This window comes from Somniosus microcephalus, chromosome 29, assembly GCF_052327205.1.
Source record: "Somniosus microcephalus isolate GS21.2 chromosome 29, FLI_Smic_1.0, whole genome shotgun sequence".
Taxonomy (NCBI): Eukaryota; Metazoa; Chordata; class Chondrichthyes; order Squaliformes; family Somniosidae; genus Somniosus; species Somniosus microcephalus.
The window spans coordinates 20,328,142-20,353,410 of record NC_141015.1 but is presented as its reverse complement, the minus strand read 5'-3'; the positions used below and the strand labels follow the sequence as shown (position 1 = coordinate 20,353,410).

Genomic DNA, 25,269 nt, shown 5'->3' with positions numbered 1-25,269 from the left:
AAGGAGGTGCGGTCCTTACCAGGAATTTCAGTTATGGACCAAAGTGGATTCCTGGCTTCATAGACTCAATGACAGGTCCAGTATCATACAAGGTCATGTTGGGAGATGGTAGGGTAGTACGCAGACATGTAGATCAGATACTTCCCAGACAAGGGGAAATTGAAATGAAGGTTCCAGCTGCAACGACTGAAGACAGGGTTGCCCCCAGTTATCCAAGGGTATCTGTGGTGCCACCACCAGGGACAAAGCCAATTCCACAGGAACCTATTCATCAAGAGGAAACCATCGTTGCAGAGTCAGATACTCTGAGCACTGCTCAGGAGCAGCTGGTGGCTTCACCACAAACAAGCAGGGACTTTACTGTTAGACGTTCACAAAAGGCTTGCAAGCCACCAGAGAGATTGATACTGAACTGTTAGATTCGTCAAGTATGGAACATGATGAATGGAGACTCCTTATGTGACCCTCAGGAATGGTTGTTTGTTAAGAAATTCATACTGAAATCTTAAGGGGGGAGGGATATAGTAATCTGGGATGTTATAATTAAGGTTATCCACCAGGTGGTGCTGTAGCCAATGCTGCTGCTAAGGTCAGAGGTTTGCTTCCTGTTAAGGTCAGAGGTTTGCTTCCTGTCAAGATCAGCAAAGGTGAAATGCTAGGATGCAGGCTGTCTGTAAGTGTGTTTCCCAGTTGTTAATAAAGTACTCGTGTTATCACAGAATCACAGAATCACAGAAACCCCACAGTGCAGATAGAGGCCATTTCGGCCCATCGAGCCTGCACCGACACATATCCCACCCAATTCCCCGCAACCCCTACACCAACACATATCCCACCCTATCCCCGTAACCCCACGTATTTAATCCCCCTAACACTAAGGGTCAATTTATCATAGCCAATCAACCTAACCCGCACATCTTTGGACTGTGGGAGGAAACCGGAGCACCCGGAGAAAACCCACGCAAACACGGGGAGAATGTGCAAACTCCACACAGACAGTCACCCGAGGCCGGATTCGAACCTGGGTCCCTGGCGCTGTGAGGCAACAGTGCTAACCCTTTTTGAGTTCCTTGTTCCACTACATGGATTTATCACAGATATTATACACAATATGATTCATTCTATTGCTGACTACCTGATTCAATGTTAAATTTTTATTCCTCTTCATTTTAATACTTTGGGCTGGATTTTGCCAGCCCTGGGGAGGCGGGACTGCCGGGAAAATGGCAGAATCTGGGGGTGGGTGCCCATCCCACCCCCAACCCGCCTCCGTGCCATTTTCCCAGGAGGCGGGTAGCCGACCCACGTCTGCTGGAGGCAGTCAGGACAGTATTGGCATAATTGAGTCTGGAGGTGAGAAAGAAGTGGATAAGAGTTTTAGTAACAGGTAGTTAATAGGTAGTTAAGAGGATTATCCCTATTTTTCCACCAGAGGTGCGGGCTTCCCGATGTCGGGAAACCCGGCCAGGGTCACCGAGACGAGCAGTGGATCTGCGGGGGTCGGAGGGGTGCAAAAGTGCGTTGTGTAGGTAAGTGATGGGTGCAAGTGTGGAGAGGTGAGTATGTGAGGTGAATGGAAAGTGATAGAAAATGTTTACTTACCTTTGTTTCTTCCTGCAGGCTTCAACAGTTGGGGATGCGGAGACTCTCGCGTCTCAATGACAGAGATGACAGATGGCTGCTGCATTCTCCGATGCAACAACCATCTAATTTCTGTTCACAAAAGAGGTTTGATGAGTCTTGAATACAAGAACTCATCAAACAACAGAGGATGTCAGTGTTTGACAGCTTCACAGTGCTGTCAAACGATGACAATTCATCTGTCAAAAATTTTTGACAGATGAAACATCATACGCTGACGTTCTCTGTAACCGGCTCCCCTTAATTGGCCTACTAAGCCTGCTGGGCGGGGTTAACAAGGTCAATCAAGGGAAAGTAGCGTGGGTTAGTCAGAAGTCAATGGAGGCGGGACTAAAACCCGACAAGTGGGAGTCCCGCCTCCAAAAGCTCCCCATTGGCAAAATCCAGCCCTTTGGTTGATGATAGCAGGGCAAAGTTCAAACAGTCAGTAGCACACTATCCTAGAGCAGCCTTTTCAAATCTTCTTCTTGTCATTTGCCTCCACTCTAATGCTACAGAGCCTCCCGAACTACCAAAATTTAATTAAACTGGCAGTTGACGTACACTACCCCCCTCTGCGGTTGAGAGACAGCTGGAAATCTCCTTGGAAATTGGGATGAGAATTGGGGATTCATTATTAGTGTTTCTTGACAGCTAGAGAGCCAGGCAGAGAGAAAGTAAGTGAAACAATACAATGACTCAGACCCAATGGGAACGTAATGAATTATTAGTATGTAGCAGAAAGATGTTAACTGCGCTGTAGCTAACTGAGCTCAAAAGGAAATTCCTGTGGGGGCGTAATTGCAAAGTTGCACCCAAAAATACGCCTATTCATGCGTCAATTTTGCCGATGTCTATTTACACCCAAATTTCCTGCCAATCTCATTAGCATACGCTGGAATGTAAAATTGGTTGTAAACAATCAGGGCCTGAGGAAACACCGAATTCACAGCAAATAATCCTTCTTTAAGTATGAAAATTGAAGTTTCAAGCAATCTAACTATTATTCATGCATATTAGCCACAGAATGCTTAAGAGCCGGCAATCGTGGAAGCTTTTCAATTTTTAATGTCACTCATACTGATGCTATAAAAATGCATTGAAGGAAACAGAAATACAGAAATAACCGGCACCTAAATATCCGGAAATCTCTCTTAACCGGCAAAATTCAGGAGTAGGTTCAGGTAATTTTACTATATATTAGTAGCTGTGTAACCGGGGTTCCTGGATCTGTGGCTGTGTAACCGGGGCTCCTGCACCTGTGGCCGTGTACGGGGCTCTCGGACCTTGGTAAGTATACCTCTCTATAATCCAGACTTTTTGATCAACCGGCACCGCGCCGGTCCCATCAGTGCCGGATAAAAAAGAGTTTCCTGTACACAGCAGGTCTCAGTGAGGATAAATAACAAAAATTGCAACAAAACACCAGAAAAATGACTTTGGCCGAGATTTTCTGGGGGCTCAGCGGGCGTGATCATTGGCGTGTCGGGTGGGAAAATGTTTTTATTCCCCAGTGTGTCGGGACCCCGCTGTCAACCCGCCGCCACACGCCTTTACCAAATGTCGGGTCTGTCAGCGCTGAGCAAACCCAACACACAGTGGCAGGGGAGCCAATTTAAATGATAAGTGGTTTATTTACAGCCACTTAAAAATGGTTTTAAACTGACCTTTTGAATTTGACAGCTTGCCCTCGGGTTTCACGCTGTTGCTTGACCACGTCTGTGAAGCTGAGGCGGGCGGTCAGTGGCCATTGAATCAGCTGATGAGTTGATAACTTCAAATGTAAAGTAAAAGCTCCCACCTTACAGAGATATCTTCTCTCAGCCACAAGCTCTTCCTCACTGCATTTCCACAACAGATTCACCATGCTGCAAGTCTTTACACAAGTCTCCATCCAGCCTGACCTCATTACCTCCCTCACCATTGACAGATCGCTTCTGTCATCCCTACTTCACCTGCCATCTATTCCATCAACATGGGTGTCCTTTATACTTTCTCATCTTGGTCCTCAGAATCCCAGCACGATCAGCCCCCACACCAGCAACACCAGGCACACCAGCAGCACCAACAACAGAAAACTTCTCCGCAATCAGCTGATGCTGCACAGGACACAGGGCATCAGCACCCGACCACATTGCTGCCCGGGACGCCAGGGATGGCCTCACAATGACCAGATTTACTTCACTTGATGCTGTACACCCTGCCTGCCACATGATGCGCCAGGTTGGCATCACCCCACACCAATACCATAAAGCATCCCTACAATGCCCAAACCATTCCCTTTCACGCTCACCACTATTGTGGGGGGTACCGTTATATCTTACCATTCAGTGCAACTCACGAAGACACTTCCAAAGGTGCACACTAATCTGTCCAAGAAGGCAAAGTGTTGAAAATAAAGATTTCAATGTTTGACACCACATTAACAGAAACTTTACATGGACATTGCATAAAACACCCAAGTGCCTACCCTTGTGTGTTGTTAGTTGATATGATTGCACTAGGATGAGGGTGAGTGTGAGGGGTGGCTAGTGAGATGGGGAAGTGATAATATAGATAGAGAGGGATGGGTGGAGGTGCGAGGTAAGTTGGTGTGAGTAAGGATGTGCAGGAGTAGGGTAGGGAAGGCAGAGTGATGGGGAAGTGCTGAGAGGCACAGCAGGGTGAGGTTAAGTGTGACTTTGTACTAACGTTTCGTGATCTACTGAGATAATTGAGATGTTTGCGGCACTGCACCCAGGTCCTTCCGACCATATCCCTGCTTGTGCCGTCCTCTGCAATGTGCAACCAGGCTGTGTTGATCTCCTGGGGAGTCTCTTCTGCCCATTGGAAGGGAAGAGAGCCTCCCTACATGCTTCGACTCCCTCTATAAGAATATGGAGGGAGTCATGGGAGAGCCTGGATGCAGCTGTGCACCTCTGTGCAGTGATTGTCAGTGTTTGCAGCACCTCAATGCTGTAGAACACTGACGGCACAAATGTCAAAATAAATTTGGACTTGGTCCCTTTAAGGAAACGGCTGATGACGTGTCATCAAATGATGTCACCAGACCTGCTTCCTCCAATTGGCCGGGAAATGCGCTGGGCGGGCTTAACAAGCCCAATCAGGGGAAATTCATTTTACATAGTGGGATGGAGCCAGCAGCGGGGTCAGGACCCACCATAGACCCACCGAGGTTATAAAATCGCGGCCTACATTTCCTGCTGCGTCTATCATTCTGGGCTTGATTTTACACCCGTTTTGAATTAGTGTAATTACATAGAAACATAGAAGATAGGAGCAGGAGTAGGCCATTCGGCCCCTCGAGCCTGTGCCGCCATTCAATAAGATTATAGCTGATCATCCAAATTCAGTACCCTGTTCCTGCTTTCTCCCCATATCCCTTGATCCCTTTAGCCTTAGGAATATATCCAACTCCTTCTTGAATATATTTAATAAATTGTCCTCTACTGCCTTCTTTGGTAGAGAATTCTACAGGTTCACCACTCTCTGGGTGAAGAAATTCCTCCTCGTCTCCGTCCTAAATGGCTTACCACTTATCCTTAGACTGTGACCCCTGGTTCTGGACTCCCTGACCATCGGGAACATCCTTCCTGCGTCTAGTCTGTCTAGTCCTGTTAGAATTTTATAAGTTTCGATGAGATCCCCTCTCATTCTTCTAAACTCCAGTGAGTACAAGCCCAATCGACCCAATCTCTCCTCATACGTCATTCCTGCCATCCCAGGTATCAGCCTGGTGAATCTTCGCTGCACTCCCTCCATGGCAAGGACATCCTTCCTCAGATAAGACGACCAAAACTGCACACAATACTCAAGATGTGGTCTCACCAAGGCCCTATACATCTGTAGCAAGACATCCTTGTTCCTGTACTCAAACCCTCTCGCTACGAAGGCCAACATACCATTTGCCTTCTTAACCGCCTGCTGCACCTGCATGCTTACTTTCAGCGACTGGTGCACAAGGACGCCCATGTCTCGTTGCACTTCCCCTTCTCCCAATCTATTGCCATTCAGTTAATAATCTGCCTTCCTGTTTTTGACACCAAAGTGGATAACCTCGCATTTATCCACGTTATATTGCATCTGCCATGCTTCTGCCCAATCACCCAACCTGTCCAAATCATACTGGAGTTTCTCGGCATCCTCCTCACAGCACACATGCCCACCCAGCTTGGAGATATTACATCTAGTTCCCTCGTCCAGATCATTAATATATATTGTGAATAGCTGGGGTCCAAGGACCGATCCCTGCGGTACCCCACTAGTCAATGCCTGCCACTCGGAAAAAGAGCCGTTTATTCCAACTCTTTGCTTTCTGTCTGCCAACCAGTTCTCTATTCAAGTCAATACCTTGCCCCCAATCCCATGTGCCTTAACTTTACATGCTAATCTCTTATTCGGGACCTTATCGAAAGCCTTCTGAAAGTCCAGATACACCACATCCACTGGTTCTCCCTTATCTATTCTACCAGTTACATCCTCAAAAAATTCCAGTAGATTAGTCAAGCACGATTTACCTTCTGTAAATCCATGTTGACTTTGTCCGATCTGGTCACTTTTTTCCAAGTGCTCTGCTATTACATCCTTTATAATAATGGACTCTAGCATTTTCCCCACTACCGAAGTCAGGCTTACCGGTCTGTAATTCCCCGTTTTCTCTCTACCACCCTTTTTGAACAGTGGGGTAACATTAGCTACCCTCCAATCCATGGGTACTGTTCCAGAGTCTGTCAAATTTTGGAAAATGACCAGCAATGCATCTACTATTTCTAGGGCCACTTCCTTAAGTACCCTAGGATGTAGATTATCAGGCCCTGGGGATTTATCGGCCCTCAATCCCATCAATTTCCCTAACACCATTTCCCTACAAATACTGATTTCTATCAGTTCCTCCCTTTCATTAGACCCTATGTTCCCCGACATCTTTGGAAATTCATGTGTAAGCCTGGGGGCAGAGCCATTATAATGAGCGGAGATGTGTTTGGGCACAGGGTTCGATAGATGACCATGATAGTGTGATTATGTACGTAATCACGGTGGCATAGTGGTTAGCACTGTTGCCTCACAGCGCCAGGAACCCGGGTTCAAATCCGGCCTCAGGTGACTGTCTGTGTGGAGTTTGCACATTCTCCCCGTGTTTGCGTGGGTTTCCTCCGGGTGCTCCGGTTTCCTCCCACAGTCCAAAGATGCGCGGGTTAGGTTGATTGGCCATGATAAAAAATTGACCCTTAGTGTTAGGGGGGATTAAATACGTGGGGTTACGGGGATAGGGCTTGGGTGGGATGGCTGTCGGTGTAGGGACCGGGTGCTAGGGTTTGGATGATCAGCCATGATCTCGTTGAATGGCGGAGCAGGCTCGAAGGGCCGAATGTCCTACTCCTGCTCCTATCTTCTATGTTTCTATGTTTCTATGTTTCTAAAACACTTGCACCCGAGTTCACTTGATCTTTTACACTGGGTATTTGCTTTACGCCACAATTACATGTGTCTCTGGGGGCACATTCCAACCCGTGGTACATTTAGAATGACTTGTTGGGCCAAATGGACTTTCCCTGCTCTGAAAAAAATTCTTGAATTCTTGCATTGTAGAAAAAAGTCCCAGGTTCAATGATTTGTGTTACTAACTAGAATGATTAAATGATTAAACAGTGAAGCCTGAAATTTACTGCCGGGGTTACATTAATGCATGCTGCATTTGTGTGTTCTTGTTGGGTAATTCCACGAGCATTTAACAGTGCGTATTTTACTCACGTCTGTCGCACGCCACAAGATTACCCTGTGAAGTGGCTGGTTGGCCTTGCAGCGCTGAATCATTTTGCTATAGCATAGTTGAGCTTGTTAATGGTGGCCTAACCGATATTTAGACCCAATGTTCTTGTTCCCGCGTATGAGGTGAAAGCTGATTTATAACTGGATTTGCGGCAATGGAACAGCTGCTGTTACTCTGGTTTGAGCTGATGCTGTACAAGAGAGGAACGACATTGACACTGTTGAGGACCTTAGGAATTGGATTTAGCGGTGATGGTGCTCCCACAATGGTGTTAGGTAGGGATTGACAGGGTAGATGACAAGAGTTTGTTTCCCCTGGCTGGAGAGTCTAGAAATAAGGGGCATAATCTCAGGATAAGGGGTTGGCCATTTAAGACTGAGATGAGGAGGAATTTCTTTACTCAGAGGGTTGTGAATCTTTGGAATTCTCTACCCCCAAAGAGCTGTGGATGCTGAATCGTTGAGTATATTCAAGGCTGAGATCGGTAGATTTTTGGACTCTAGGGGAATAAAGGGATATGGGGATTGGGCAGGAAAGTGGAGTTGAGGTCGAAGATCAACCATGATCCTACTCAATGGCAGAGCAAGCGCGAGGGGCCGTATGGCCTACTCCTGCTCCTAATTCTTATGTTCTTCTTCCAGGATTCTGACCTAGTGACGATGATGGACTGGTGATGTATGTTCAAATCAGCATGCTGTGTGACTTCGAGCATACTGCAGAGCTCTTCCTGACCTATCCAAGTAGAGAAAGTGGACTTCCAACGCCCTGACGGTCCTTTTGATGACCAGCCTAGCAGATGCATGTGACTCCTTGCACCGCTTCCCTGCTGCTGTTCGGGTCACTCATGATTGGGGTTTTTAGCCATGGGAGCTGTGGGTAGGCTTTGTCATTCAGAAACCTTCCTTTGATTTGAGTCTCTTCCCTGGAGGTCAGGGAGGGCTGAGTAATGAAGGTATCATGAAAACCCCTTGTATATCGGGCATTGACATGGAAGATCCTCTGATTGCTGTCACAAGCTATCTGCACACTGAGGGAGTGAAATCCCTTCCTGTTCATGCGGATGAGTAGGTGTTCTGTGCATGCCCACAATGCCATGTGGGTGGCACAGATTGCACCCTGGACCTTGGGGAAACCAGCAACCCCATGAATCCGTACGGCCCTCTCTCTCTCTCTGTGCTGCCTTGTTGTAATTCGTGAAAAGGGGGTCAGTGACCTAACAAATGCCTGCCTGCCTACACTGCAGCCTGGCTGCTATTGCACAGATTGCCCGTAGCTGCCTGGAATGAGACTGTGGACTAAAGGGAGGTGGTGACCTTCATAGTCACCAAGAGAGCAATGCGGGCAGATAATCATGGCTTCATGTCTCCTTGCAACAGGTCGCAGACATGCCCTATTGCCTCTTTCGTGACTCATGCTCTCCTTATGCATAGTTAACTCGAAAGCTACACTGCCTTTATATTCAGTGAAAGGAGAGGGGGTAAGGGATTACCTGGTCAGCTGCAGCCTTCTTAAATTCTGCCTGACTCCTTTACTCCATCCTGTGCTCGTCCTCCTCCATGATAATGGCACACAGTGGTATGTCCACAACGAATGCCAAGCCTGCTCCTGAGATGCCCTAGCTGCGTGTGTGCAGGGTAGGGTGGGGGGTTTGGTCTGAAAACCGTCCAGTGGGCTGACCCTGTGATATGAAATCCGACGTATGGTATTCGTAGAGACAAATCCAAAAATAGAAACGGATACGAAAAGCATTTCCAAGCGGCAGAAGCCAGTGTTTAAACTTCCCAGACTCTGCACGCGCACAAACTCCTCACTTCCGCCTTGGTCAGGCGTTCTTAGCAGCTGCTGGGTTTGTTAAATCACAGTCTAACTCTGACGTAGGCAGATGAGGCCAGTAAGGACCCAACAGGTCGATCAGAGGAAGGCTCAGGGAGTACAAGTACTGCCAGCAGCGATTGAAATGGCATCGATTGTACGTGGAGTGATGGTCACAGACCAGCTAAGTCTCACCCCATTATCTGATAACATGGTCCGCCACAGAATTGCTCGGGGCAGGAGAGGTCGAGGAGCAGTCAGTCGAGGCAGTGAGCCAAAGGCCTCTTCCCGCACTTCAAGCTGGCAAGGGTACTGACTGCACCAATGCAGCGCAAGGGATGGTTTTCATTCAATGCACCAGCTCATCTGAGATCAAACAGAACTTTTTTTATTTTGCTGTTCGGCCCCAACAAGAACAACAGGTGAGGAGTTGTTCAAAATTGTAGAGCAGGACATGACAGATAAAAAAAGCCGAATGGAATTGTCCCATTAAGGTTTGCACAACGGGGCAAAAAGTCATGATGGTTGGAGAGTTAAGGGTTAATAATCGAACTGACCTGTATAACTAGAACTGGTCATGGGGCAACAGGCTTTCTTAGATAAACAGGAAAACAGTGGGATGCCTGTGCAAAGAGACAACATCGACCACGAGTGATTAATGTATAACTTTAGTGGCTAATGTAATGAGCATAGGCAAAGGGATCAATTAACCATGGTATGGAGTGGATGTTTAGATAAATAAGCTGTCAATAAACTGTTCTTGAAAGGATCGGAGAACAGATAAATCATGAGGCCGTATCTGTGAAATGTGCCTTTGAAGTCGGCAAACTAGGATATATAAGAGTGTGGTTTTCCAGGGTGTTGGAGAGCTGGAAAAAGAGAGAAACACGAAGCTGTTCCTTTGTACTGTATAGATTGATCACCTATGCTGTATATAAGAATAAAGGAGGTATACTCCACTATCAATTGTCTCGTGCTTACTCGAAGCGTGTCGTTGTGAACCACAGAAGGAAGGAGATTGACTAATGGTTGACTAACACATGACTAGACGCAATGAAGGAATTGCTGTTGGGAGTGACAGATGTTGTACACGCATGGTATATGGTGCCACTGTTGCATACACAAGGAGGGGCTAGTCGTGAAAGCGATGCCAAAAGAGCCCTTAGATGTAGTCAAGGTTATGAACTTTCTAAAGCCTCGACCACTGAACTCGCACCTCTTCTCGGTGCTGTATGAAGAGATGGGATCTTTACACCAGCAAATACTGCGTCATGCAGAAGTTTGATGTTTGATTTGTGGTTTTCAAAGTATCTGCAAATTCAAGGAGGACTGCCGCATGTTTTTGATCAGCTCTGAATCACCACTTCACCATAATTTCCACGGCCTGTGCTTCAGGTTTTACTGGGCTATTTTGGCGACCTATTTGACAAGCTTGATGCTTTCGTTGCAAGGCAAGAACAGTTCAACAATTGTGCACCAGCAAACAAATGCATCATACTCACTGAGGTAGGGGTAGGTCATCAACTGTTCTTTTATTATCAAGTATACTCAGTAATAGAGCCCTGGTACAAAGCTATTCATGTTGTTTTCTGTCTGAAGCAATATGTTATGTCAGTCGAGAAAATAAAAGCCTCTCGTTCCATGAAAAGATACAGGGCCAGATTTTGCTGAAAAAATATTGGCGTCTGAACAACACACACTGATAACCCGTGAATTGCGAATCGCCACCATTTGCTGGCCGATTTACACCGCTTTGCTGTTAGAAAGAAAGAAAGACTTGAGCCGGAATTTTGCTGGTGTCCATGTGGGCGCGATCGGAGGCGGGTTGGGTGAGAAATTTTAAATATGTTGGAATGGGTCGGGAACCCGCCGTCATCCCGCCCCCACGTGCCGATGCAACAGCGACCCGACCGGCAGAGGCGGGCGACCTAATTCAGATCATTAACAGGCACTGGCCAGACCCTTAAGCGCCTTTTTCAGCTTACCTTTCAAATTCCCCTGGCGGCCCATGGCATTTACGCAGCTCGGGAACCACGTCTGTCAGCCTGAGGCAGGAGTTGAGTGGTCATTGCTCCAGCTGATTAGATGACAGCATGAAATGTAGTATAAAACCTCCCACCTCCACGCTGATCGCTTTCCTTAGGCAGAAGCTGTTGCTGACTGCATTCCCAGCACTCATTTAGCTTTCTACAGGCTGCAAGTGTTTCCAACAAAGTCACCATCCAGTCTCATCTCATTATTACAACCTAACATTCCATTGACAGATTGCTTCTCTCATCTCTACTTGACCTGCCACCTATTCCATCAGCATGGGTGCCATTTATACTGTCTCACCTTGGTTCTCAGAATCGGACCACGATGAGCCCCAACACCAGCAGCACCAGGCACACCAACAGCACCAACAACATCACCACCAAACTTCTCCTCAACCACCTGATGCTGCACAGGACAGAGGGCATCAGCGCAGGGCTGCACCGTGCCGGAGGTGATACCCTCAACACAGGGTATACAGGCAGAGGATGAGCTTCCTCAACATAACTGAGCAGCTGTGCCAAAGGAGGCTCAGGCTATCGCGCCAGGTCATTGCAGACATTTGCACATTGCTCGAGCAAGACCTGCTGCCCAGAGGAGCGGGTGGACACGTCTTACCAGTAGCTGTCAAAGTCCCCAGCACCCGCTGCGCCCTCAGAGGCTGGAGGCTCCTTTGAGGAGTCATCTTCCTATTCCTCCTGGACAGTGGGGACGGCTCTTGATGGACCTGTGGGAGAGTAAGGAGATGAGTTAGATATATCATATGAAGAATGGGTACAGATACCATTATTTTCATTCTGTTGTATGGTATTTCAAAAAGTTCCTTGTACTGTAAAAGATCCCATGGCACTATTTCGAAGATGAGCAGGGGAGTTCTCCCGGTATCCTGGCCAGTATTTATCCCTCAATCAACACCACTAAAACAGATTATCTGGTCATCATCACATTGCTGTTTGTGGGAGCTTGCTGTGCGCAAATTGGCTGCCATGTTTCCTATATTACAACAGTGACTACACTTCAAAAAAGTACTTCATTGGCTGTAAAGCACTTTGGGACGTCCTGAGGTTGTGAAAGGTGCAAGTCTTTTTTTCTTTTATCGGAAGGGAAAATCAGGTCGAGTGTATAATGGTCGACCGATTCGTTATTGCCCATTTTACACCAGCGCGCAACGTTAAAATTACCCTCTTACTCTGTAGCAGAGAAACAGTTGTTACTGGTTCAGGAGAGGGCCGAGTGAATTGCTTTAGCAGCTGTCAAGAAAGCTTGTGGTTGTTTCACCTTGACTGCCTCCAACGAAGCCATATCGCAAAAGGAGGGGTTGGCACATTACTAAACACTGTCTCCATGGTTAAGTGTAGAAAAGCAACAGTATTCCGCAAGAAATACTGAAACAGCAAAACCATTTTTTTATTCAAAAGGCCAAAAATAAAGACCTTTCTAAAAAAAAAAGCAGGCTCTCCCTTTAAGACAGCACCTATGCAACAGTTCATGAAGCAACGGTGTCAGGTTTTGATGGGGAAATTTGCCCCTGATCTAGACTCAGCGCTCTTACAAGAAATCTGTGTGCCGAGCCATCTGACATTCATTTGCATGTAATTTATAATACGACACCCTCTTTAGGGGCAGCCAGTAAAGCTGTAGAGGAAGTTCGGAGGGTAGTGCTGTTCAGGTGCAGAATGGGAGGGAGGTGGGGGCCAAAGGATTAGCACCCATTTTTCCAGTGGGTCGCACCTGTTTTTCAGGCCACTTATCTGGGCACTAAAGAAAGAAAGAAAGAATTGCATTTCTATAGCACCTTTCATGACCACCGGACATCCAAAAGCGCTTTACAGCCAATGAAGTACTTTTGAAGTGGAGCCACTGTTGTAATGTAGGAAACGCGGCAGCCAATTTGCACACAGCAAGCTCCCACAATCAGCAATGTGATAATGACCAGATAATCAGTTTTTGTTATGTTGATTGAGGGATAAATATTGTCCAGGACACCGGGGAGAACTCCCCTGCTCTTCTTCGAAATAGTGCCATGGGATCTTTTACAATGAACTTTTTGAAATACCACACAATAGAGGAGCGAGGCCGTGGAGTGATTTGAAAACAAGGATGATCATTTTAAAGTCCAAGGCCTAGAAATTCAGTATAGCCACTTTTGGGGCGGTAAAGTCGGGCGGGCGCTAAAGTTTGCGCCCGCCGGAAAGTGGAGGCCACTTCGCCGATATTCAGTAGCTTTGGCCAAGGAGTTTGCTCGAGCGCTAAAACTGGCGTTGCACCCCTCTCTTTAGGCGCTAAGCCGGCGGTGCAGACTGATACCGCCGAGGCCGGGCGCAGCGCAGGTGCGGTCATGTTTTGATTGACAGCAGACACCCTGACGCCGGCCAGCTCTTAAAGGGGGAAGGTTCGACTTGGCCTGCTGCCACGCCCTGGATACTGCAGCCCTCCAGCTAGGCCTAAACACTGCTGCTGGAGAGAAATAGCACCAGCAAGGATGCAGAGGGCCCGTGAGCGAGCGCAGCGCTTCTCTGCCAATGATTTGAAGGTGATGCTTAGGGGTTTGGAGAAGAGAAGAGATATCTTGTGCCCGGACAGTGGCAAGAAGGCTCCCAAGAGGCTGTACAGGAGAGCCTGGAGGGAAATCGCCCAGAGGGTCACAGCCAACAGCGATGTCCCCAGGACTGGTGATCAATGCCGGAAGAAGTTTAACGACCTCACTCGGTTGGTCAGGGTGAGTACCCTATCCAGTGTCCTCCTCATCCTTGCATGTGCACCTCACATTATGGGCAAAGGGACCTCAAAGGCCTAATGGCCAGCCCTCCTCCAGCAGCTATGGCACTGGCATGCTCATCAATAGCACTTTCTGCACTTTACACACTGGCCAAGCTATTCCACCATGGGAGGCAGTGCACACACCAACAGGGCACCACACTGGCCAAGCTATTCCACCATGGGAGGCAGTTCACACACCAACAGGGCACCACACTGGCCAAGCTATTCGACCATGGGAGGCAGTGCACACAACAACAGGGCACCACACTGTACTTAGAGGCCGTCCTTTCTCTTGCAGGCCAAGCTGGCGCAGAATCTGAAGAGCCGGACTGTTACCGGGGGAGGCCGTGCCCAGTTCCAGGAGCTCAGTGACCTGGAGGAGCGCGTGGCTCGACTCATGCATGCCCGGGTGATTGGCCCCGTTGCTATTGGAGATGCCGACCCTGTGCTGGGCCCCAATGGTAAGGACATGACCGTTTGGACCTCTCTCGTTCCCCTTGCGCTTCAGATCTACATCCTTTGCCACTGTCCCACCAATGCGCATAATGCCACCACTCATGCCTCCCTCGCTGACGCCCTGTCCTCACTCTAAAGCTACTCTTGTGCCTTCCTGCTTTCAGCTGGTGAGGAGGAGGTCCCTGAAGCTGCGAGTGTCAGTCCCTCGGAAGAGGAGGACGACGAGGACCAAGAGGAAGGCGGCACATCAGGGGAACCCTCATCCGCGCCAGGGGATGGCAATGGAGGGGACACGTCTTGCCTGGAGGAGAGCCAGGGGGAAGTGTTGCAGGGGGGTGTAGCTCCTGTGGCCAGTGGCGTCCAGCCACGCGGGAATGGTCGGGCAGCACGGCTGCCTTCTCCCCAGAGGGGGGAAGTGTTGCAGGGGAGGGCAGTTGCTGGGCCCAGTGGCGTCCAGCCACGCGGGAAGGGTCGGCCAGCTCGGCAGCCTTCTCCCCAGAGGGAGAGTCCGGCCTCCAGTCCGGAGACGGTCCTCGCCCAGGAGGTGCGCCTCCTTGATCAAATGTCCGCGGACTCGGAGCGGCGCCACACCGAGTTCATGGGGGTTGTGGCACAGTTGCCTCAGGCCATTGAGTCCCTGGCTCATAGTGTGGCCGATTTCGGGGACTCACAGGCCAGGGGTTTCGAACAACTCGCGGCAGCACAGGCCAGGGGTGTCGAACAATTCGGAGCATCACAGGACGCGAGTCGGGCAGAATTCAAGGCATCACAGGACGCGAGTCGAGAGTTCATGAGTGGTGCCGTGCAGACACTGGCTGGTCTGATGCGGGCACAGACCAGGGCAGTACGGGCACTCACTTCTGCCACACTCGCTGTGTCACGGACGCATCGCCAGGGCACCCGCCGCGCTGCTGCAGCACAGCGGTCTGGCCTTCACCAGATTGCTGCGCTTGCTGCAGTGCCAGCCCGGCCGAGTGCCAGTGTCTCTGGCGACCAGCGAGCGCCTGGCATCAGCCAGCTTGCCCCCATTGCTGCAGCCGCCACTGCCACTCCCCCAGCAAAGCTGCGACGAGCTGCTGCAGAGACTGACGCTGCCCAGCCACAGCTGCAGCAGTCAGCAGCCGGCCCCTCCAGGGCAGGACCTCGTCTAGGCCGACCCCCAAGGGCATCTGCCGTCACGCATTGTGCCCCTCAGGAGCCTTCCCCCAGCCTTGCAACACCCACAGGGCCCAGGTTGAGGCGGAGCAGCAGGTCGGCCAGGGGCCAGAGAAGCCTGCACAAGGACTCGCCCTCTCGGCACACAAAGTAGTGTGTTGCCAAATGTTTTTTTATATGGGGGTGTTTGTGTTCTGTATTGGGGGGGGTTTATTTTGGTAAGGCCGAAGATGAAGGCAAATGTTTTTTTATATGGGGGTGTTTGTGTTCTGTACGGGGGGGTTTGTCTTGGTAAGGCCAAGGATGAAGGCCAATTGGATGGACAAGTTTTGTTATTCCTCCCCAGGTTGTGGGAGTCAGATATGTTTGTGACTGTTTTTTGGGGGTCTTGTCTGTTTTTGTGTTTCATGTGGGAAGGGCCCTGAGTTTGTTAAATAAAGCTTTTTATTTATTCAGCTTGTCCATGTGTGATGTTTCAAGTGGTTGTTGCGTTAACCGGCTGAGGGCTTGCGGAGCGGCTGCATTCAGGTGCGTTCATTGCCACAAGCCATTCCCTGACAGGGGGCCTAGAAGTGTCGTTCAATAAGCCGCCGACGGACGGCCCTTGGACCTTGTGGCTCCCTCCTGGGCTGGTACTCCTCCTCCTCCTCCTCCTCCTCCTCATGGTCCTCCTGCTCGTCCTCCTGAGGTGGTGGTCCAACGTGAGGTGGCAGTGCCTGAGTCCTGCGGATAGCCAGGTTGTGCAGCATGCAGCAAACGACGACGAACTGGGAGACTCTATCCGGCGAATACTGTAGAGATCCGCCGGAACGATCCAGGCAGCGGAACCGTTGCTTGAGGACGCCAATCGTTTGCTCTATGATGTTCCTTGTGGCTTGATGGCTTTCGTTGTATGCCTCCTCAGCAGGGGTCCTGGGCGCGCGGAGCGGGGTCATGAGCCATGTACACAAAGGGTAGCCCTTGTCCCCGATAAACCATCCTCTTGGGGGAGGCTGTGCCTGGAACATGTCAGCCACAGTAGTCTGGCGCAGGATAAATGCATCGTGGCTGCTGCCTGGAAAGCGGGCATTGACAGCTAGGATGCGCTGCCTGTGGTCACACACCAGCTGTACATTGAGGGAATGGTAGCCCTTCCGGTTGCGGTAATCCTCGGCATTGTCGATAGGTGCCCGCATAGCCACATGCATGCAGTCAATGGCACCCTGCACCATGGGGAAGTCGGCGATCCTCGCAAATCCGACTGCACGCTGCTCCTGCCTCTCTAGGGTCATGGGGAAGGAGATGAATTGGTGTCTCCTTGCGAAAAGGGCATCGGTGACCTGCCGGATGCAGTGATGCACGGCGAACTGGGAGATGTTCGCTATGTCCCCAGCAGCGGCTTGGAAGGAGCCGCTTGCATAAAAGTTCAGAGCCACCGTGACCTTCACTTCCACCGACAGAGACGTCCTGCACATCAGCTGTGGACGCAGGTCTCTGTGAAGCAGCTGGCAGATCTCTGCAACCACTTCCCTTCTGAAGCGCAGCCTCTTAACACAATGCGCGGCAGTCATGGTGAGATAGGACACCTGCTGGCGGTATTCCCTGAGTGGGTAAGGCCTACGTTGCCGACGCCTGATGGCCCCTCTGCGTCTAGGCATGGCTGCCCCTCTCACACAGCGTCTGCGAGCCCTTCGCACATAATGCTGGAACTGAGGGTTGGAACCCCATGCAGCCCCCATAATATACTTGCAAACAGCGAAATCACAATGAGTCAAATTTCCAAGCTCTGGCCAGAAGCCAAAAATACCTCTCCTATGTTGTCCCAAATCAGTAAGGTCTGTTCCTTGGTCTCTGTCCAGAAATCCAAAGCACTAAAGTCATTGCAGCAAAATGGCTGGCCTTTATAGTTCAGTCTAAGTGCCCTTTAATTAGCGCTCCCCGAGGCCCGCAGGGCCTCTGCTGCGTTCCACTTCACAGTTCTTAACAGCGCCATGCCCACATTGGGCGGGCACCACTGAAGTTCCGGTTTGGGGCGCACAAACAGCGTTGCACGACGAAATGACGTCATAAGCTGCGCGCGCAGCTGAGCACGCGCAAACACTTTGCGCCGGCGCTAAATGTCAACTGAAGTTGGGCGTAGGCGCACATCGGTCTGCGCCCGGGCGCTAAGTGCCTAGCGCTCGAAATCTACCCCTCTTATGGCGCTAACGGCTGGCGAACGCAACTGAATTTCTAGGCCCAAGTGTTGCCAGCCCGAGAACCACTGTAGGTCAGCGAGCACAGAGGTGATGGGTGAACGGGATTCGGTGCGAGTTAGGACACGGGCAGCCGAGTTTTGGATAAGCTCAAGTTTACAGAGTGTGCAAGATCATCTGTTTTAGTGATGTTGATTGAAGGAAAATTCATCCTATTAAAACTCACAAAACTATGTAGATTAACATTGTTAGTCAGACTTTCTGTAGATATTTTCTTATTTTTTAATTGATATTTGATTTCCAGGGGCTTTTGTCTGCAAGGTGGTTCCTTTTGTTCAGACTACAGCTGTGGTGAGCGGCATCCTAACAATGATGTGCATAGCTGTGGAGCGGTATGAAGGGATAGTGCACCCACTAAGGATACACGAGCTGAAAACAAGGGCGTACAAAATGCTTGGTAGGTCTTCTATAAAATTATAATTTCTATTTGGGCAAACGCAGCCTCCATTCTGTACCAAAACCATCCCATAAAACAGCCACGAGATGAATTATTGGTTAACTATTTATTTTGTTGGAGCTGTTGATTTAAGGGAGGAATGCCGACGAAGCCACAAGGAGAACTGCCTGCTCTTCATTTGAGAGGCCCGTGAGATCTTTAACGTCCACTCGAATCACCAGAATAAGGGCCGACAGAGCCTCATTGCTTCATCCAAAGGATTGCTCCACCGCTGGCGCCCTGCTTCCTCTGCACTGCAACGGCGTGCTCATCTCGATTTGAGTTGAAATCTTAGTATGGGGCGTGGACCTTCTAACCTAGAGGTTACTCAAAGTCATGGAGAAAATTAGCAGGAGATGGTGCATTAATTTGAAAATGAAATTAAGTGCAAATGCACATTGGAGCTAATTTGGTTACAAGCATAGTTCAGTTTTAATTGGTTAAGAACTGGTGCCAAATTCACAAAAAAGAGAAAGTGCTAATAACACTCAATTTTCCAGTATAAGCTCATTTGTATAATCGTCCATAGGTCCAAGTGCAGACTTGGATTGGTCTAGGGCGGCATGACTCATGAACCAGCGCAATCGGGTCGCGTAATAGAACATAATCGTTTCTTTCTTTTTCTTTCCATTAAAAAGTATTCCTTGATGGGTTTAAGAGTGGGAACTTGGTGCAGTTTTATTAATAAAGCTGAAATTGGGTTCAACACCAAGCATTTGTAATAAGGGTGCCCAGTCCTCCATCTGTGAGTGACCTGGTTTTAAATCACTGAAAATTACTTTTAAAAACTATACTGAACCATTTAATAGTTTCATTGATGTACATTAGTCAGTTTTTAGTAAATTAAATCTTTTTTGATATGAAATAACTTTAAAAACGTGCCTGCTCGTGCCTGTGTGCCTAAGAAAATGAGCGCAATTTGAAGAACCTTCCCTAACCAGCACAATCGGTGGAAATTGGCAATGTCGGCCTGGGGGGGCGTGGCCAGTTTTGTGGGCGGGGCCTGATTCAAGTGAGTTGAATCTTGAGCCAGGGTAAAAGATCGCGGAAAATCCGAAAGTAAGTGGTTTTCGACGTTAACTGCCGTTTAAAATGCCCCGATCTTTTGCACTGGTTTGGCCAATTCTGTCCAGATTGCACTAATATTACTGACAGAAACAAGCGGTAACTCGACCCCAGGCTCTACAACATTGTAGCTCTGATCCTCCGACTGCTTCTATGTGCGAGCGCAGCTCCTTGCTGGGATCCCGGAATTAGCTTGGCTTCGCTTGAAACCACGCATCACGGTGACAACAGCACAACTAATTTCTCCATCTATAGCATCTTCCAGTGTTGTAAAGTCTATTGTCCTCAGAAGTTGACTGGAAACTTAGCCCTGCCTTCGATCTAGTTTCTTTTCTTTCCAGTTTTGAAGAAGGGTTCGACCCGAAACGTCAACTCAAATTTCTCTCCACGGATGTTGCCTGACCTGCTGAGTTTTTCCAGCATTTTCTGTTGACTGGAAACTACTCTGGTATGAGTCATACTAATGTGTATTGTTCATTGGCAGGGTTCATGTGGGCAGTGGCTGTAATCGTTGGATCTCCTATGTTGTATGTTCAACAGCTTGAGGCAAGTTCTTCCATTTACTTTATATTAATACGTCATTCAAAATAAAAACGTTTTTGATTCATTGATTAATTAAATGTATGTATAAAGGTTTTCCGAGATAATGGCCCAGATTTTGCACTTATACTGCATCTTTAATGTAGTAAAAACATCCCAAGGCGCTTCCCAGGAGCGATTATCAAACAAAATTTGGCACCGAATCACATAATGAGATATTAGGACATGTGACCAAAAGCCTGGTCAAAGAGGTAGGTTTTAAGGAGCGACTTAAAGGAGGAGAGAGGGGTAGGGAGGAAAAGAGGTTTAGGGAGGGAATTCCAGAGCTCAGCGCCCAGGCTGCCGAGGGCAAGGCCGGAAATGGTGGGGGCGAAGGAAATCGGGGATGCCAGAATTGGAGGAACTTGGAGGGTTGTAGGGCTGGAGAAGGTTACAGAGATAGGGAGGGGTGAGGCCATGGAAGAATTTGAACACGAGGATGAGAATTTCTTCTATTCCCACTCCCTCACCGTTACCTCTGAAATTCCCCTCCAATTCTCCGCTTCTCTACCTCTTTCCTCCTTTGAGACGCTTCTGAAAATCTACCTCTTTGATCAAGCTTTTGGTCATCTATCCTAATATCTTCTTATGTGGCTCAGTGTCAAATTTAGTTTGATAACGCTTCTGTGAAGCGCCTTGGGACACTATGAGTGGAATTTTCCCAGCTCTGGGGAGGCGGGTCTGCTGGGAAAATGGCAGAAACTGGGAGCGGGTACCGACCCCGCTCCCAACCCGCCTCGGTGCCATCTTCCCGGGAGGCGGGTCCCCGAGTCACGCAGGGACCTGTCTCCTCGAGGCAGGAAGGGGATTAGAGCCAATTAACTGCCTGTTAACAGGTAGTTAACAGGCAGTTTTGAGGCTTATCCCCATTTCACCCCTGCAAGTGCGGGCTTCCCGACGGCTGCGAACCTCGCCAGGGTCAGCGAGGCGAGCAGTGGGTCTGCGGGGGTGAGAGGGATCGAAAAGTCTGCTGTGGATGTGAGTGATGGGTGCAAGTGTGGAGAGGTAAGTATGAGAGGTGAGTGTAAAGTGTTAGAAAAAGTTTACTTTCCTTTGCTTTTTTCTGCAGGCTTCAACCCTTGGGGATCTGGAGGTGCCTCATTTCAACAGCAGAGCTGACAGAATGGCTGCTGCATTCTCAGATGCAGCAGCCATCTGCTTTCTGCTGAGGAGAGAGGTTTTGGTGAGTCTTCTGTGCAAGGGCTCACCTTAGAACAGAGATTGTCAGTGTTTGACAGCTTCTCAGCAGACCCGCCCCCAACGCGCCCCCATTGACAAAATCCAGCCCTTTACTACATTAAAGATGCTATATAAATGCAGGTTGTTGCTGTTTTAAATTTGTGGCATTGCCAGACCAGGATCCAATGTAGATCAGCGAACACAGGGGTGATAGGCCAACACGACTTGGTGCAAGATTGGCACGCTAGATGGCGAAATTCACGGTGTACATCGCCAATCTCACTGTTGCCGCAGAATCTGGGCCAAAGTAAAATTAATTGTCAACTGACTTGACCTGCAAATGATAAGTTTTGCTGAGCCATGTTTAAGCAGTGAAGTAACTTATCTAATAATAAGCAGCTGTCTTAAAAGCAGGCCGTGCTTTGTATTCACAGGTGAAATATGATTTTCTCTATGACCGCCATTATGTTTGCTGTCTTGAACACTGGAACTTGCTCTCACTCCGACAAGCCTACGCCACTTTCCTCCTGGTGGCACTCTTCCTGTTGCCACTCACGGCAATGCTGCTGCTTTATAGTAGAATTGCCTTTGAGCTCTGGCTCAAGAAACAAGTTGGGGATGACACTTTTTTCGACACCCTGAACCAAAGGGAAATGTCCAAGATTACAAGGTGAGCATTTTTCTCAAATAATACAGAAAAAGGCTTTTCGCCCCAACTGGTGTTTATGTTCCACTCGAACCTCCTTTCACCCTACTTCATCTCACCCTGTCAACATATTCTTCTATTCCTTTCTCCCTCGTGTATTTATACAGCCTCCCCCTAAAGGCATCTGTGCTATTCGCCTCAACACTCCATGTGGATTTTTTTTTGCCTTTTCATCTCTTGTCCAGTTTTCTCCCCTGCACTCCTTCCCTGGAGCCTTTGGGGGAGAAGTTCAGTATAGCCCTGTTTGGGGTGCTAACTTCGCGCCCCGGAAAAATTAGCATCCCCGCGCCAGAAATTGGTCGGTTGTGCCCCAAAGGGGAGCGGGGCGCTACTGGAGGCGCCCCGCCTCCCTCTTGGGGCGCTGCGAGTGAATATCGTGGCACTATGTGCCGCAGCGCCACACGCTGCGGCACGTCGTGCTGCGGTATTGCAGGCCTTCCTCCCCTTCTTAAAGGGGAGGGGCCTTGTGCAGCGCGATCTGGGGCCCAGCTGGGTCCCCGGGGATCGGGAGTGCAGGCAAAAGAGCCCGGCACCCAAGAGAAGTGTCGGGCTCTTGGAGCGTAGCTGGCACTCCGCGGGGGAGGGGGGGGGGTTCCGGAGGCCGGGGACGGGAACGCAGGCAGGTGTTGGCAGGCGGCCAACAACAAAAATGGCCGCCCCACACCTCGCCTTTAATTTGCGCCTCCCTGGCCGCAGGTACGCCACCCTGACCCTGTCGGACATAGCGTCCGGTGGTAAATCAGGGGGTGCTCCCGAAGATCGCGGCCGGGGCGTGAGCGGGGCGCTGCGCACACTGATGACGTCATCGCCAGCGGCACAGCGCTAATGGTTAGCGCAACCACTAACCTCCCGCTGAATTTGGCGGGAGGCGTGGGCAGTGCCGTGCCTGGGCGCTAGTTGGTTTGCGCCCCAGTTAGCGCCCTCTTAAGGCGCTAACGGGTGGCGCTATCAATGGAAATTTTCCCCCTTTGATTCCACGCCGGGATACACTTCCAAAGGCACCAGGCAGGCATCGGTACCTCGCCCAAGTGGTCCTTATTCAGGTATGAACGTGGGCTCTAATTGTTGCCGTCCTATCTGACTTTATGGGGATGGGGAGCTTGGACCTGTCTTCCAGCAGGGTTTGATTGATGGTGATCAGGAGTGGGAACCCTCCCTTCACCCAATGGAACTGAGGCATACTACTGTCCATGCTGAGTTCAGCTAACAGGCCAGGGATTGACCCTGGGACCTTCCTGATAACATGTGTAGCAATAGTCATAAAACATGCTGTTCTTAAAGAGGAGTTTGAATTGACTTTTGAGATATATTTACTCCATGTTTTTAATATTTTTTGTAAATTCAAAAAAAAATGTGATGTAATGTAAATTTTCATGTAATGCACTCATAAGATCTGTTGAAAATATCCCAGCTAACTTGAATATTTGGCAGCTTTTGGCAATTATCTTAAGGCCATGTTAACTAAACTGTGACTTAATTAGACAAAAATAAGTAGGAGAAGTAGAATAATGTGTGATAATAGTGGCTAAGTACACTGCCTTTTTGACTCTGGGATGAGACCAAGCTGACGGGATCAAAGATCTCTCACGCTCACTGAACTAGGTTTGGGCTGCTCAGCATAGTTGGTAATGAATGTTATTCCATCTCATAACATTGCCTACATTTGGCAACAATTGGCACTATTGCTTAGAGACACATAAGGATGGTTGGTGTAGAAAAAAATCACACGAGTGATACTCTTTGGAGATTAAGGTTAAGCCCTATAACAGAGCAGAGTAAACATGGATTTCACCCAGAATTTTTCTGTACTACAGGGCTACGGACCAAGAGCTGGAAAGTGGGATTAGGCTGGATAGCTCTTTTTTGGCCAGCACAGAGATGATTGGCCAAATGGCCTCCTTCTGTGCTGTAGATTTCTATGAATCTATGATTCTACCCCCTGTTGCCCAAAATTGAATGGCATTCTATTTCCCAGCAGTTACATCCTTCACTTGGCGTAGGCAAATTCTTAGAAGCTTTTCATAGCGTTAAGTAGATCATACCATAATTAATTTTGCATATTATATGCCTTTAAATATTTATTATTCCAGTAATATATAGTGTATGTAAGATATATATATATAGTAATCTGGGATGTTATGATTAAGGTTATCCACTAGGTGGTGCTGTAGCCAATGCTGCTGCTAAGGTCAGAGGTTTGCTTCCTGTTAAGCTCAGAGGTTTGCTTCCTGTCAAGGCAGCAAAAGGTGAAATGCCTGGATGCAGGCATGATGTTTGTTACTCTGTTTGTTAATAAAGTACTCATGCTAATTCTACGATATCGCCTCTTCGAGTCCTTGTCTCACCACATGGATTTATCACGTTTGGCGACAAGGTAAAAAGGACCCTGGATAAAGAAGAGAAGTCTGCCAGGACTTTTAAACAACAAAATCACGAGCTGAAGTTAGCTACCAGTTGGAAGAGAGCATGGCTGCCACGGTAGGAACGGTTTCTGCTTTTGATAGTCAAGCACAAACCTGGGAGGAATACTGTGAAGTGTTGGGTTATTTTTTCGAAGCAAATGAAATAAATGATGCCGGAAAAAGGAAAGCCATTCTGCTTAGTTCAGTGGGAAGCCAGACCTACAGTTTGATGAGGAATCTGCTCAGTCCTGAAAAGCCTGGAGACAAATCATTTGTTGAATTAGTGGCTTTGCTAAAAGAACATTTCAACCCTAGGCCTAGTGAGATTGTACAGCGGTTCAAGTTTAATTCAAGGAACAGGAAAGAGGAAGAGAGCGTAATGGACTATGTAGCGGTGTTGCGTAAATTAGCACAAGATTGCAATTATGGGAACAACCTGAAGGAAATGCTGCGAGATAGGCTAGTTTGCGGAATTATGGATGACCGAATGCAGCGTAGATTATTATCCGAGACTGGGCTTACTTATGAAAAAGCATTGGAACTTGCTCAAGCCATAGAGACAGCGAACCGAGGTGTAAAAGAAATACAGGGTTCAGACAGAGCTAATGCTACGCAAGTTGCAGGTCAGGTTGTTGTGCACAAGTTGAACATGCATCAGAAACCACAACATGAGCATGTGAAGGCATGTTATAGATGCAAGGGCGATCACCTGGCGAGTGAATGCCGGTTTCTGGAGGAAAAGTGTTACAAGTGTGGGAAACAAGGACACATAAAACGAGCTTGCAAGGCGAAATCACCTGTGGAGGAATCCAAACCAAAAGGGGGAGGACAGCAAAACCAAGGGAGAGAAGTGAAAAAACATGGAGCACACCACATCAGCGGGGAAGCTGAGGAAGAAGAGGACATGTTCATAATGTATAGCATGTTAGAGAACATTCCAAAAGTGGCTCCTATCACATTGCAACTGACAGTAAATGACTCTAAGGTGAACTTTGAAGTGGATACAGGGTGCGGCGTGACCATAATGAACAAGGCAGAGTACTCAAAATTGTGGAACCGTGCAA

General features: G+C 48.7%; 1 protein-coding gene across 1 annotated transcript in view; it reads left to right on the top strand.

The window, feature by feature from the left end:
• Window positions 1-25,269, top strand: part of LOC147098525 (pyroglutamylated RF-amide peptide receptor-like) — an 81,106-nt gene that overhangs the window by 28,819 nt on the left and 27,018 nt on the right. The window contains exons 2-4 of the mRNA XM_085969986.1: window positions 18,083-18,235; window positions 19,824-19,885; window positions 21,532-21,767. Coding sequence (XP_085826112.1) covers window positions 18,083-18,235; window positions 19,824-19,885; window positions 21,532-21,767 — 451 coding nt within the window. The remainder of the gene's footprint in view (window positions 1-18,082; window positions 18,236-19,823; window positions 19,886-21,531; window positions 21,768-25,269) is intronic.